Source organism: Crotalus tigris, unplaced genomic scaffold, assembly GCF_016545835.1.
Source record: "Crotalus tigris isolate CLP2741 ecotype Arizona unplaced genomic scaffold, ASM1654583v1 scf7180000019553.37968852642:3898890, whole genome shotgun sequence".
NCBI classification, from domain to species: Eukaryota; Metazoa; Chordata; class Lepidosauria; order Squamata; family Viperidae; genus Crotalus; species Crotalus tigris.
In genome coordinates this window covers 1,497,901-1,510,567 of record NW_024097591.1, presented here as the reverse complement: position 1 = coordinate 1,510,567, position 12,667 = coordinate 1,497,901, and the positions used below count along the sequence as shown (strand labels likewise).

Sequence of the window (12,667 nt, the reverse complement as noted above, 5' to 3'; positions counted from 1 at the left end):
AGGATTCTAGAATCCGTACGAAACGCTGTTGTGTGCCTTTCGGTCCTGGGGGTGGGGAGGAAAAAAAAATGACAAGTTTAGTTCTTAATATCTCCTCATCCACTTGGGAAGGACTTCGCTCCCTCCTTCTCTCTTTCCCTTCCCCTCTTTCCCCCCTCCCTCCCTCTTTCTCCTTCCCTCCCTCTAATCTTCCCTCCCTCTTTCTCCTTCCTTCCTTCCCTCCCTCTAATCTTCCTTCCTTCCTTCCTTCCCTCCCTTTAATCTTCCCCCTCCCTCTTTCTCCTTCCTTCCTTCCCTCCCTCCCTCCCTCTAATTTTCCACCCTTCCTTTCTTCCTTCCTTCCTTCCCTCCCTCCCTCCCTCCCTCCAATCTTCCCTCCTTCCCTCCTTCCCTCCCTCTTTCTCCTTCTTTCCTCCCTCCATCCCTCTAATCTTCCTTCTTTCTTTCCTCTCCCTCTAATCTTCCTTCCTTCCCTCCCTCCCTCCCTCCCTCCCTCCCTCTAATCTTCCTTCCTTCCTTCCTTCCCTCCCTCTAATTTTCCTTCCTTCCTTCCTTTCTTCCCTCCCTCCCTCTAATCTTCCTTCCTTCCTTTCTTCCCTCCCTCCCTCTAATCTTCCTTCCTTCCCTCCATCTAATCTTCCTTCCTTCCCTCCCTCTAATCTTTCCCCCTCCCTCTTTCTCCTTCCTTCCTTCTTTCCTTCCCTCCCTCCCTCTAATCTTCTTCCTTCCTTCCTTCCTTCCTTCCTTCCTTCCTTCCTTCCTTCCTTCCTTCCTTCCTTCCTTCCTTCCTTCCTTCTTTCCCGCAATCATTTGCTTAATAACCACATCAAAAAAAAAGGAGAATTGGGTGCAACTCGCTCCACAATGGCCTCGCTTAGTATCGGAAATTCTGCTCCTTCCTAAGTCCAGGACCCCCCCCCCATCCCTCCCGGAACGAAGGCCTGGAAACGCTTCCTTGGCGAGCGAGGGCCCCCTTCCTGACTGCGAAGCGTCTTCTCCCCCAGGTTGGCTTTGGGTTAGAGCACGTTTCCCGGGAGCAGATCCGGGAGGTCGAGGAAGACCTGGATGAGCTTTACGACAGCCTGGAGATGTACAATCCCAGCGACAGCGGGCCTGAGATGGAGGACACGGAGAGCATCCTGAGCACCCCAAAACCGAAACTCAAGTAAGGGTGGGAAGGACAGCTGGTTAGATCACGGGGGGGGGGGGCGAAGGGAGGAAGCGTTTCATGAAATATTCCAGGAAATGAAGAGAATCCCACTCGGAGAGGAACTAACAGGATGCACACTAGAGCAGGGCGGAGGAATTCTGGGAGTTGAAGTCCACAAGTCATCAAAGGGCTAAGTTGGAAGACCCCCGTTCTAGAATTTCTAGGGAGATTTTTTTTTTAACCCTTCCAAACTTTTCCTTGGAAAAATCTCTTGAGATTGATGAGGATTTCATTTTCCCAGTGTGAAGTTTGGGGTCCAAATCTGGGTTCGCATGGAATAGGGGCAGGAATCTGAAGGACCCCGAAACCTTCCATTCCTGACCCAAGACCCTCACCCAGTACCCTTTCCCAGTTCACTTCTCCCTCCTCCCTTTTTAATACGTTTATAAACATTTATTCTTGTCCAGAAGCCCCTTTCAATTTTAGAGATATAGCCTTCAACACCGAACAAGTAAAATAAATATAAAACGGCTGGTAGAAAACCATAAATAGTTGGGAACCTCCCAAAGGCGCCCAGTGTATCAGCTGGGCAGCTATTATAAATTGATTTAATCCTAATAATGATCCCGCATTGTCGTTTTCCAGGCCTTTCTTTGAAGGAATGTCCCAGTCAAGCTCCCAGACGGAAATCGGAAGCCTCAATAGTAAAGGAAGTCTTGGTAAAGACGCCAGCAGTCCGGTAAGTCATAAGAAAAAAAAAATATTGCAGAAAAACAGCCCTCCAAGCTTTAGAAACGACAGTGAATTACAATTCCAGCAGGAGAACGAAATACATTTTCCTGTCCTGACAACACAGCACAGTATAAGATTATACAGGCACTCCTCAACTTACGACTATATTTACTGATGGTTCGAAGTTACGGCGACACTGGAAAAAGAGACTTATAATAGTAATAATAAAGTTGAAAGGGACCTTGGAGGTCATCTAGTTCAACCCCCTGCTCAGGCAGGAAACCCTATACCATTTCAGACAAATGGCTGTCCGGTCTCTTCTTGAAAACTTCCAGTGTTGGAGCATTCACTGCTTCTGGAGGCAAAGAGTTCCACTGGTTAATTGTTCTAACTGTCAGGAAGTTTCTCCTTAGTTCTGAGTTACTTCTCTCTTTGGTTAGTTTCCATCCGTTGCTTCTTGTCCTGCCTTCAAGCGCTTTGGAGAAGAGCTTGACTCCCTCTTCTCTGGGGCAGCCCCTGAGATACTGGAGGGCTGCTATCCTGTCCCCCCTCGTCCTTCTCTTCATTAAACTAGACATACCCAATTCCAGTAGCAACGGATGGAAACTAAGCAAGGAGAGAAGCAACCCGGAACTACGGAGAAACTTCCTGACAGTGAGAACAATTAACCAGTGGAACAACCTGCCTCCAGAAGAGGTGAATGCTGCAACACTGGAGGTTTTTAAGAAGAGACTGGACAGCCATGTGTCTGAAATGGGATAGGGTTTCCTGCCTGAGCAGGGGTTCAGACTAGATGACCCCCAAGGTCCCTTCCAACTTTATTATTATTATTAATTGCCCTTTTCTGGATATGTGGTTTGCTTGTATTTTCATACCATCCCCCTTTCCCCCCCCCTTCCACGGCCAATCCAGATCGAAGCCTCTTCTGGAGACAAACTCAAACCGAATCGGACCAAAACCGATGACAGCGTGAATGAAACAGACATGCAGGTGAGTGCTAGGATGTAGCAGATTCCCTTTTGTTGGGGGGGGGGGGAAGAGAAAAATCAGCCCTGAATGCGTCTTTTTCCCCGTTTCTCTAGGAGGGGAACGAGCAGGAGGCTTACGGGGACCTATCCACCACCTTGCTTATCCCAGAGAAAGTCAAGACGCCGATGAAAACCAGCAAGGGGGACCTTCAAAACATAGCCTCGCCTAGGTAAGGAAACACCAGATTGGATTCCTTTGCCAATTTTTAATCTGCGGCACGACAGGTTGTCCTCGGCTCTACCGCCAGCGTTGGGATGAAAATTTCCGTCGCTAAGCAGGGTAGCTAGAAAGTGAGTCATGCCCGGTTTTAAAGAGCTTTTTTGTCCTGGATTGCTAAGGGCTGCGGATAGGATGGGATGGGATGGAATGGAATAGAAGAAGAGAAGAGAAGAGAAGAGAATCTGGAAGGGACCTTGGTGATCTTTTAGTCCAGCCCCCTGCTCAAACAGGAGAACTTTCCTCCAATGGGATTTTCCCATGTATTTTATCTGGAAACATAGATAGGGCAGCCTAGAAAAGTCGGTGCCCTCCTAACCATACCCAAGCACTCCGAGTTTGTTGGCGATGTCCATTTTGCTCTGTGAGTTCCTGGTGAGCTAACCCTAACCCTAAGTGGAATTTTTGTCCAATGGGATTTTCCCATGTATTTTACCAGAAAACATAGATAGGGCAGGTTGGAAAAGTCTGTGTCCTCCTAACCATACCCAAGCACTACGAATTTGTTGGCGATCTCCATTTTGCTCTGTGAGTTCATGGTGACCTAACCCTAACCCTAAGTGGAATTTTTGTCCAATGGGATTTTCCCATGTATTTTACCTGGAAACATAGATAGGGCAGCCTAGAAAAGTCGGTGCCCTCCTAACCATACCCAAGCACTCCGAGTTTGTTGGCGATGTCCATTTTTCTCTGTGAGTTCATGGTGAGCTAACCCTAACCCTAAGTGGAATTTTCCTCCAATGGGATTTTCCCATGTATTTTACCAGAAAACATAGATAGGGCAGGCTGGAAAAGTCTGTGTCTTCCTAACCATACCCAAGCACTACGAATTTGTTGGCGATCTCCATTTTGCTCTGTGAGTTCATGGTGACCTAACCCTAACCCTAAGTGGAATTTTTGTCCAATGGGATTTTCCCATGTATTTTACCTGGAAACATAGATAGGGCAGCCTAGAAAAGTCTGTGCCCTCCTAACCATACCCAAGCACTCCGAGTTTGTTGGCGATGTCCATTTTTCTCTGTGAGTTCATGGTGAGCTAACCCTAACCCTAAGTGGAATTTTCCTCCAATGGGATTTTCCCATGTATTTTACCAGAAAACATAGATAGGGCAGGCTGGAAAAGTCTGTGTCTTCCTAACCATACCCAAGCACTACGAATTTGTTGGCGATCTCCATTTTGCTCTGTGAGTTCATGGTGACCTAACCCTAACCCTAAGTGGAATTTTTCTCCAATGGGATTTTCCCATGTATTTTACCTGGAAACATAGATAGGGCAGCCTAGAAAAGTCTGTGCCCTCCTAACCATACCCAAGCACTCCGAGTTTGTTGGCGATGTCCATTTTTCTCTGTGAGTTCATGGTGAGCTAACCCTAACCCTAAGTGGAATTTTCCTCCAATGGGATTTTCCCATGTATTTTACCAGAAAACATAGATAGGGCAGGCTGGAAAAGTCTGTGTCTTCCTAACCATACCCAAGCACTACGAATTTGTTGGCGATCTCCATTTTGCTCTGTGAGTTCATGGTGACCTAACCCTAACCCTAAGTGGAATTTTTGTCCAATGGGATTTTCCCATGTATTTTACCTGGAAACATAGATAGGGCAGCCTAGAAAAGTCTGTGCCCTCCTAACCATACCCAAGCACTCCGAGTTTGTTGGCAATGTCCATTTTGCTCTGTGAGTTCCTGGTGAGCTAACCCTAACCCTAAGTGGAATTTTCCTCCAATGGGATTTTCCCATGTATTTTACCAGAAAACATAGATAGGGCAGGCTGGAAAAGTCTGTGCCCTCCTAACCATACCCAAGCACTACGAATTTAATTACAGAATTAAATTTATTAATTACCATCTTTCTTGTCCCGGTGACAGCAAAATGGACAGCGCCGCGCACACCCCTCGTCAGAAACGCAGCACCCCGCTCAAGGAACGTCAGCTTTCCAAGCCACTGAGCGAAAGGACCAACAGTTCTGACAGTGAAAGGTCCCCAGACTTAGGTCACAGTACGCAGGTGAGTTACGACTACAATCTCCCTTGCTGTGGCTTAGTCCCCCTTTGGCGGATTTTGGGAGAAAGGATGATGGTGGTAGGAACAGAATTAACTTCCTCTTCTGAATTGTGGGATGTAATCTTCAGTTGGAGTATGAATGGGGAGGGGGAAATATGCTTCGCTGGGCTGAATACCCCTGGTTTCATCTTGGAATGACAAAATGTTCTTCGGGATCTGATCAGTGGCTGAGTTGAGTTGTCTTGAGTTGAGTTGAATTGGCTTAACTTGCCTTGCGTAGAGTTGACTGCTTGAGTTGAGTTAAGTTGCCTTTTCATTGTGTTGAGTTGAGTTGGCTTAACTTGCCTTGCGTTTAGTTGACTTGTTGAGTTGAGTTGCCTTGCCTTTCATTGTGTTGAGTTGAGTTCAGTTGAGTTGAATGGCTTAACTTGCATTGAGTTGAGTTGACGAGTTGAGTTGCCTTGCCTTTCATTGTGTTGAGTTGAGTTCAGTTGAGTTGAATGGCTTAACTTGCTTTGTGTTGAGTTGAGTTGACTAGTTGAGTTGAGTTGCCTTGCCTTTCATTGTGTTGAGTTGAGCTGAATGGCTTAACTTGCCTTGCATTGAGTTGAGTTGCCTTCAAAACCTGCTCGCTTGTCTCCACCAGATTCCTCGAAAGGTGGTTTACGACCAGTTGAATCAGATCCTCATATCGGATGCTGCGCTGCCCGAAAACGTGATCCTGGTGAATGCCGTGGACTGGCAAGGCCAGGTAAGCTGCTGGTTCTCCCTGTATCTCTTGACAACAACCCAGTTTCCAGCCAACAAATGTTGACCGTGGTTTGGCAAATTATTATTTCATGACGTTTGGGAAAACGCAGTTCTGCTTCTCAGATACAAAGACCTGGAAGTCTGTTGCTGTGTACAGGCCATGTGTGCAATCAGCCCAAAGCCACATCCCATCCTGGCCTGACTGCATCCTTGCTTTTATTTCTAGTACGTCGCCGATCTCCTGCAGGATCAGAAGAAGCCCGTGGTTTGTACCTGCTCCACGGTGGAAGTGCAAGCTGTCCTCTCTGCGCTCCTCACCAGAATCCAGAGATAGTGAGTTCACAACAGCCCTTTCGATCATTTGCTAAACCGACCTCTGTAATTTGAGGACTCCCCGAGTTTTGTTTTGATGCCAGGTTTGCAGATCCACTAGGATGCTGCCATATGTTGTATATAGTATGTTTAGGTGTGTGTCATGTATGTGTTTCACTTTGAGAGCGGGCAACTAAATTTCCTTTTTGATGTGTGTTGTTGTGCCCACAGTAGAAAAAATGACAATGAAGGTTATCTTATCTTATCTTATCTTACCTTACCTTATCATCTTTTCTTATCTTATCTATCTTTTATCTTATGCCTTATCTTATCTTATATTTTATCTTAAATCTTATCTTATCTTATCTCTTATATTTATCTTATATCTTTTATCTTATGTCTTATTTTATATCTTATCTTATATTTTAAATTTTATCTTACCTTATCTTATCTCTTATATCTATCTTATATCTTTTATCTTATGTCTTATTTTATATCTTTTATCTTATCTTATATCTTATCTCTTACCTTACCTTACCTTATCTATCAACCTTGAGATTTGGATACCTTCTTCCAGCTCTGGAGCGCCCTCTAGTGGCCATTCCTCATAAACTCCACCGTCGCCCGCTTAAGACACCCACCTGGAAGCTTTGACGGAATCTGTTTTCCAGATCATTATTTAGCTGCCTTGAATAAGTGAAAGAAGGAAAAGAACCCGGAGGTGGCTTACGGGGCGCCAGGGACCCCCAGCTTCTCCCATTTCAAATTGGGGGGGGGGGTTCCTGCCTCTCCATTGTGACTCTAAAAATGCAAAAAAGAGCACCGCGTCTCTCAAAGTGGCAGGCACACTGATGCAGTCCCTTGCACAGACCCGTCACGTTGGGTTCCCCCCCCTACAGGAGGGTCTTTAAATCAAGAGTCTGCCAGCTCTTGTTAAGCTCCCCAGAAGCCAAGCCAGGCACCCAGTCTCGTCACACACACACACACACACACACACACACACTTTTTTTCCCTTTCTCTCTCTCTCTCTCTGTCCAGTTGCAATTGTAATTCCTCCATGCCCCGTCCAGTGAAGGTGGTATCGGTCGGAGGCCAAAGCTATCTCAGCGCCATTTTGAGGTTTTTCGTGAAGCAGCTGGCAAACAAGACGTCGGATTGGCTGAACCACATGAGGTTCCTCATCATCCCTCTAGGTACTAACAGAATCACGGCCGGCGGCTGCTCAGATCAGGGTTGGAGATCAGGGTGATGACAAAAAGATTCGATCTGGGATCTTGGATCTGTTGCTTATCCCCAAATAAGTACCGTCAACAAGAGGAGACGGTTCCATCAGCCCCAACTTGGAAAATTTCCCCGATTTTTCTCCGATTGCAGGTAGTCCTCATTTAGTGACCACAGCTTGGCCGTTAAGCAAAGCAGTTGCACTTACAATCCGAGTCGCGGTTTCCTTTGCTTTACCGACCCGCGAAGGTTATCAAATGCAAGGGTCAGTGGCCAAGATGACTTTTTCATCCCCTGCCGTAACGGCGAATCGTTGCCAAACCAGGTGGTCGCTAAACGAGGACTGAATGCCAAATGGGCATTCTGCTTCAGCTCTCCACTTCCATCAAGAAATATATTTTTTTTTTCGATCAAGAAACACTCTTGCGATTTTCGTTTTTTCTCCGTCTCTGCCCACCCTTTGGTTGATAAACCTCCTTGCGTTTCTCCACCAGGATCTCACCCGGTCGCTAAATACATGGGCTCCGTGGACAGCAGATACAGCAATATGTTTTTAGACACCTCTTGGCGTGATCTCTTCAGCAAACCTGAACCACCTGCAATAGGTAAGAAGATGCTCTAATGAGCTTCTCTTGGCCGAAATCTCTTTTTCGTCCCTTTCGCTCCAGTCTCACCCCACTTGGATTCTTGTTCCGGGAACATCTGAGTCAAATTCAGCGTAGGAGGCCCCAAAATGATTTGGTTGCCTCCCTGAGTCCAGGCTGAGTTGCCTCTTATTCTTCTGGGGTTCCCCCCCCCTTCCTGGAGAATCCCTCCCCTCGCTACATCCCATCCCATCAACCTTTGCAGGAACCTGGGAGGCTCCAGGTTTCCTCTTCCATCAGCCTGACCCCGATCTTTTTCCCCAGACCCCCTGGATGTGGTGGGCCGGATCACCCAGTACGTGAACGGAGCCAACGTCACTCACCAGCTGCCTGTGGCAGAGGCCATGTTGACCTGCAAACACAAATTGTAAGTTCCCGATCAAAGCTTCAGGACGGTTCTGGCGAGAGGCTGGTTTCAAGAAGGGGAATAAATAAAAAAAGGGGAGCAAAGGTATCCGGTGTGATGAACCAGGACCGGTTTGCCAAGTCGGTCAATCAGATCATGACACGCTTTTGAACCGGCAGCTCTTTGCGATTGCTTCTCGCTGCAACTCCTGGAAACTTAAGAGGAGGGTGGTCTCCTAGACCAGGGGTCTTCCAACTTGGCCCTTTTATGACTTGTGGACTTCAACTCCCAGAATTCCTCAGCCAGGCACGCCTTTCCTTTCCTTGCCTTTCCTTTCCTTTCCTTCTTCTATCTTCCTTTCCTTTCCTTCATCTATCTTCCTTCTCTTCCCTTCCCTTTCCTTCTTCTATCTTTCTTTCCTTTCCTTCATCTCTCTTTCTTCCCTTCCCTTCCCTTCGTCTATCTTCCTTTCCTTTCCTTCTATCTTTCTTTCCTTTCCTTCATCTATCTTCCTTTCCTTCTTCTATCTTTCTTTCCTTTTCTTCATCTATCTTCCTTCCCTTCCCTTATTCTATCTTCCTTTCCTTTCCTTTTCCTTCCTTTCCTTCGTCTATCTTCCTTTCCTTTCCTGTTTTCAGGGGGAGCGTAAAAGGCAAAGCACTACAAGCGCAAGGGAAGATATAAAAATGGATAGCAAGAGATCGCCATCCTCCAATTTAAGAAATACTATATATCCTTGAATGGCCAACATATCTCAAATAATAATAGTGTATGGTTGAAAAACGTCAAGTAGGGCAGAGGCCTCCAATCTTTGGGACACCAGGGACTGGTTCCGTAGACAGAGGTTTTTCCACGGACCGGAGAGTGCATGGTTTTGTGTGCTGCCTGCATCCCGCGGACGGGGCTTTGCTTGCTTGTGCAGACAGGTTGCTGGCATGCTATCGGTCCACGGACGGGGGGGGGGGTTGGGGACCCCTAAAACAGGGGAAGAGATGAGAAGCAACATCAACATCATGTCTTTTTCCTCCGTTTGCAGCCAAGATGAAGATTCCTATCAGAAGTTCATCCCTTTCATCGGGGTAAGGAAATCTTACGATCCTGGGCTGCAGGAAGTCCTCAGTTTATGACCAAAATTGAGTTCCAAATGTTCCATTGCTGAGTGATTCAGCCGGCTTTTGGGCCTTAGGCGGGACTAGAACTCACCGTCTCCTAGTGATTGGCCCAAGGTCACCCATCCGTCTTTCAGGCCTTAGGCGGGACTAGAACTCCCCGTCTCCCGCCAGCTTCACCACTTATTCATTGTTATTTATAGTTATTGATTGATGAACACATAAAGCATGTGAGTCCAGCCAAGGTCAGGTAGCTCTTTCCGAACGCCCCAGCCGCAGTCAATGCCGTAAGAATAATAACCAAAGAGCTATATATAATTACAAAAAAAAATAAAAATAAAATTGATCTAACATTTCTGGCGCTGAGGGCTCTGCAGCCCTCAAGTCCCAGAAGCTTTGTAATAATTTTTAATTTTAATAAGTCCATAAGAATAGGGGCTGTCCCGGATACCCCCCCTCCCCAACGTGCACTTTTCTCAAGCTTGTAGTTTGCATAGGGGAGCAGAAGATTGGAGTAATAAAAGAGAACCGCACTAAATTGTCTGTCTGAGCAATGGAGGACCAGGCTAATAGCTGCAGAAGACCAGCGTTCCTTCCTTCCTTCCTCTCTCCCTTCCTCCCATCCATCCATCCATAATACCCCAATTGTATAGATGGGTTTTTTGTTTTTCGTTTTTGTACAAGTGTCCTCCCTTAGGGAGGTTTTGCTCCCACCAGCAAGCCCATCACCGGTTGAGTTTTGCTTTGGGAAGGATTCACAACCTCTGCTTTCTCTCTTCCTCTTCCAGGTGGTTAAGGTGGGACTTATTGAAGATTCCCCCGCAGCAGCAGGTATTTTATTTAAATCTTATCTTCTCTTCTCTCCCTCCTCTCCTCTCCCCCTCTCCCCCCACCTCTACCCTCTCCATTCTATTCTATTCTATTCTTTCTGTTCTTATTTTTCAATTCTATTCTTATTTCTCTATTCTTTCTGTTCTTATTCTATTCTATTCTATTCTATTCTATTTTTTCTGTTCTTATTTCTCTATTCTATTCTATTCTTTCTTTATTCTGTTCTTACTTCTATATTCTGTTCTCATTTATATATTCTATTCTTTCTGTTCTTATTTCTCTATTCTATTCTATTCTATTCTATTCTATTCTATTCTATTCTATTCTATTCTATTCTATTCTATTCTATTCTATTCTATACTAATTCCTATTCTAATTCCTATTCTATTCTATTCCATTCCATTCCATTTCTCTGTTCTCTATTCTTTTATTACTTTTAGTTTTTGTCCTACCTTTATTATTTTTATAAAACTGGCCTCACCCAAGCACCCCTTGTATCCAAACTTCCTTGGCTTCACCAATCTCCATTTTCTTGTGACGACGTCCATTGTTTCCTAGAAAACAGCCGGCCCCGTCTTGCTAATGGGGGAAACGTGACACCTTTATAACATTTTATGCTTTCTGGAATATAAAGACGGCTCATGCTAGCTGGGGAATTCTGGGAATTGAAGCCCACACCCCTTCCAAGCTGACAGGCCTGAGAAAGACCGATGGGGCAGATAGCAGGGAATTCTGTCCCTCCTCCCCCCCCCCAGCCTCCCTGGGACAGAATCTTCATCCCTTCCTTCCTTCCTCTGCAGGTGAGGGGGACGATTCGCCCGTCATCAGCCTGACCGTCCCCTCCACCTCTCCGCCTTCAACCTCGGGCCTAACCAAGGACGTCTGTGCCACCCCCCCGTCCTCCCCCTCAATGACCAGCGGCTTGGCTGTGGTGGGGTAAGTAGGGAGACACAAAAGGTTTTTGGCGCGGTGGTGTTCTTTTCTCCGGGATCTTTGTGAAAGACATTTTCCCCCCTCCCCAAAGCTGCAGAGCAGGGATCAACCTTCCTGTACTGCCCCATAGATCTCCCAATAGTCTAGGGTGGATATTAAAACAACCCCCTCACTCAGGGGGTCCCCTGCCCCCTGGACCGTGGACTGGCGGGCAAAACCCGACCAGACAGGCTTAGTTCTACTTTATTGTAAGGCTACCTTGAGCGAAACTCAACACCTCTGAACGGACCAATCTCCCGCTGTCTCTTTTCCAGCCTGAGAAGTTACGGCGGTTCCTTTGTGAATCTCTTTCTCTGCCCGTTATACAGCTGTGGGCTAGGCTCCCTCTTATCCGATCCTTCCCTAGGCAGCATCCTATCCCCCCACCTCCCAAGGTCAGTGCCACACCCGGGAAGCGCTTGGCGAACCGCTTCCTGTTCCCGGCAGGAAGTCACTCTCTCAAGTTGCTAACTCCCACGCTTGGCCTTCCTTGGGGCTTCTGGAGGTTTCCATCCCACCCCACCCCACTGCCCGCCCGGCTTGAGGCTTCCTTCTCCATTTCTCTTCCGCTTGTGGGCTTGCTGTTGGGTGTTTTTTTTTTCCGGGATGGTTAGGGGGGCTCCTGGCCGTGCCGGATCGACTCACTGGCCCCGCTCTTTCTTCCTTCCTTCCTTCTTTTTCCTTCTTCTGGATCCCAGGTCTCCCAGCAGCCCTTACAGCGATGTGATTGGCCTGCAGGTGGATTACTGGCTGGCTCAGGCCACGGAGAAGAGGAAGGACGGGGAGAAGAAGGACAGCAGCTCCAAAAACACCCTGAAGAGCGTCTTCCGCTCGGTCCAGGTCTCGCGGCTGCCCAACAGCGGGGAGACCCAGCCCTCGGGGACCATGGCCATGACGGTGGTAACCAAGGAGAAGAATAAGAAGGGTAGGGGACGGCGAAGGGAAGCTCCCTCCCCGCCGGGAGTAGCGGGACGGAGAGATCGGGCGGGATCTCCCCAGCTGCAGCTGCTTAGTCCCCCTGGAGAACTAGCCCCCTGCGGCGCTTGGTCCAAAGGAACCGTCTCCTGCGTTGCTTTCCAGCAGGACTGAGTTGTCCCCAACTGGGGGGGTCTTCTCTTTCTCCTTCTAGTGCCCACCATTTTCCTGAGCAAGAAACCCAAAGAGAGGGAGGTCGATTCCAAGAGTCAAATGATTGACGGCATCAGCCGGCTCATCTGCTCGGCCAAACAGCAGCAGACCATGTTAAAAGGTAAGGCCTGGGGTTGGGGGGGGGGCTTTTCACGGGGGGGGGGGAAGAGTGGGACTCGTGACAGTCCCCTGGAGAAGGACTTCCGGGGAGAGGAGACCCCGAG

General features: G+C 47.6%; 1 protein-coding gene across 7 annotated transcripts in view; it reads left to right on the top strand.

Moving 5' to 3' along the window:
• PACS1 (phosphofurin acidic cluster sorting protein 1) overlaps window positions 1-12,667 on the top strand; it is a 35,446-nt gene that overhangs the window by 22,069 nt on the left and 710 nt on the right. For 6 of the 7 annotated variants that reach the window (XM_039363129.1, XM_039363128.1, XM_039363131.1 and 3 more), the window contains 16 exons: window positions 1,005-1,165; window positions 1,796-1,889; window positions 2,795-2,872; window positions 2,965-3,080; window positions 4,995-5,133; window positions 5,777-5,881; window positions 6,107-6,213; window positions 7,231-7,385; window positions 7,908-8,018; window positions 8,322-8,424; window positions 9,440-9,482; window positions 10,301-10,343; window positions 11,144-11,279; window positions 11,591-11,710; window positions 12,014-12,240; window positions 12,445-12,564. In XM_039363129.1, the coding sequence (XP_039219063.1) occupies window positions 1,005-1,165; window positions 1,796-1,889; window positions 2,795-2,872; window positions 2,965-3,080; window positions 4,995-5,133; window positions 5,777-5,881; window positions 6,107-6,213; window positions 7,231-7,385; window positions 7,908-8,018; window positions 8,322-8,424; window positions 9,440-9,482; window positions 10,301-10,343; window positions 11,144-11,279; window positions 11,591-11,710; window positions 12,014-12,240; window positions 12,445-12,564 (1,858 nt within the window). The remainder of the gene's footprint in view (window positions 1-1,004; window positions 1,166-1,795; window positions 1,890-2,794; window positions 2,873-2,964; window positions 3,081-4,994; window positions 5,134-5,776; window positions 5,882-6,106; window positions 6,214-7,230; window positions 7,386-7,907; window positions 8,019-8,321; window positions 8,425-9,439; window positions 9,483-10,300; window positions 10,344-11,143; window positions 11,280-11,590; window positions 11,711-12,013; window positions 12,241-12,444; window positions 12,565-12,667) is intronic. The other variant, XM_039363130.1, reaches the window with a different exon arrangement.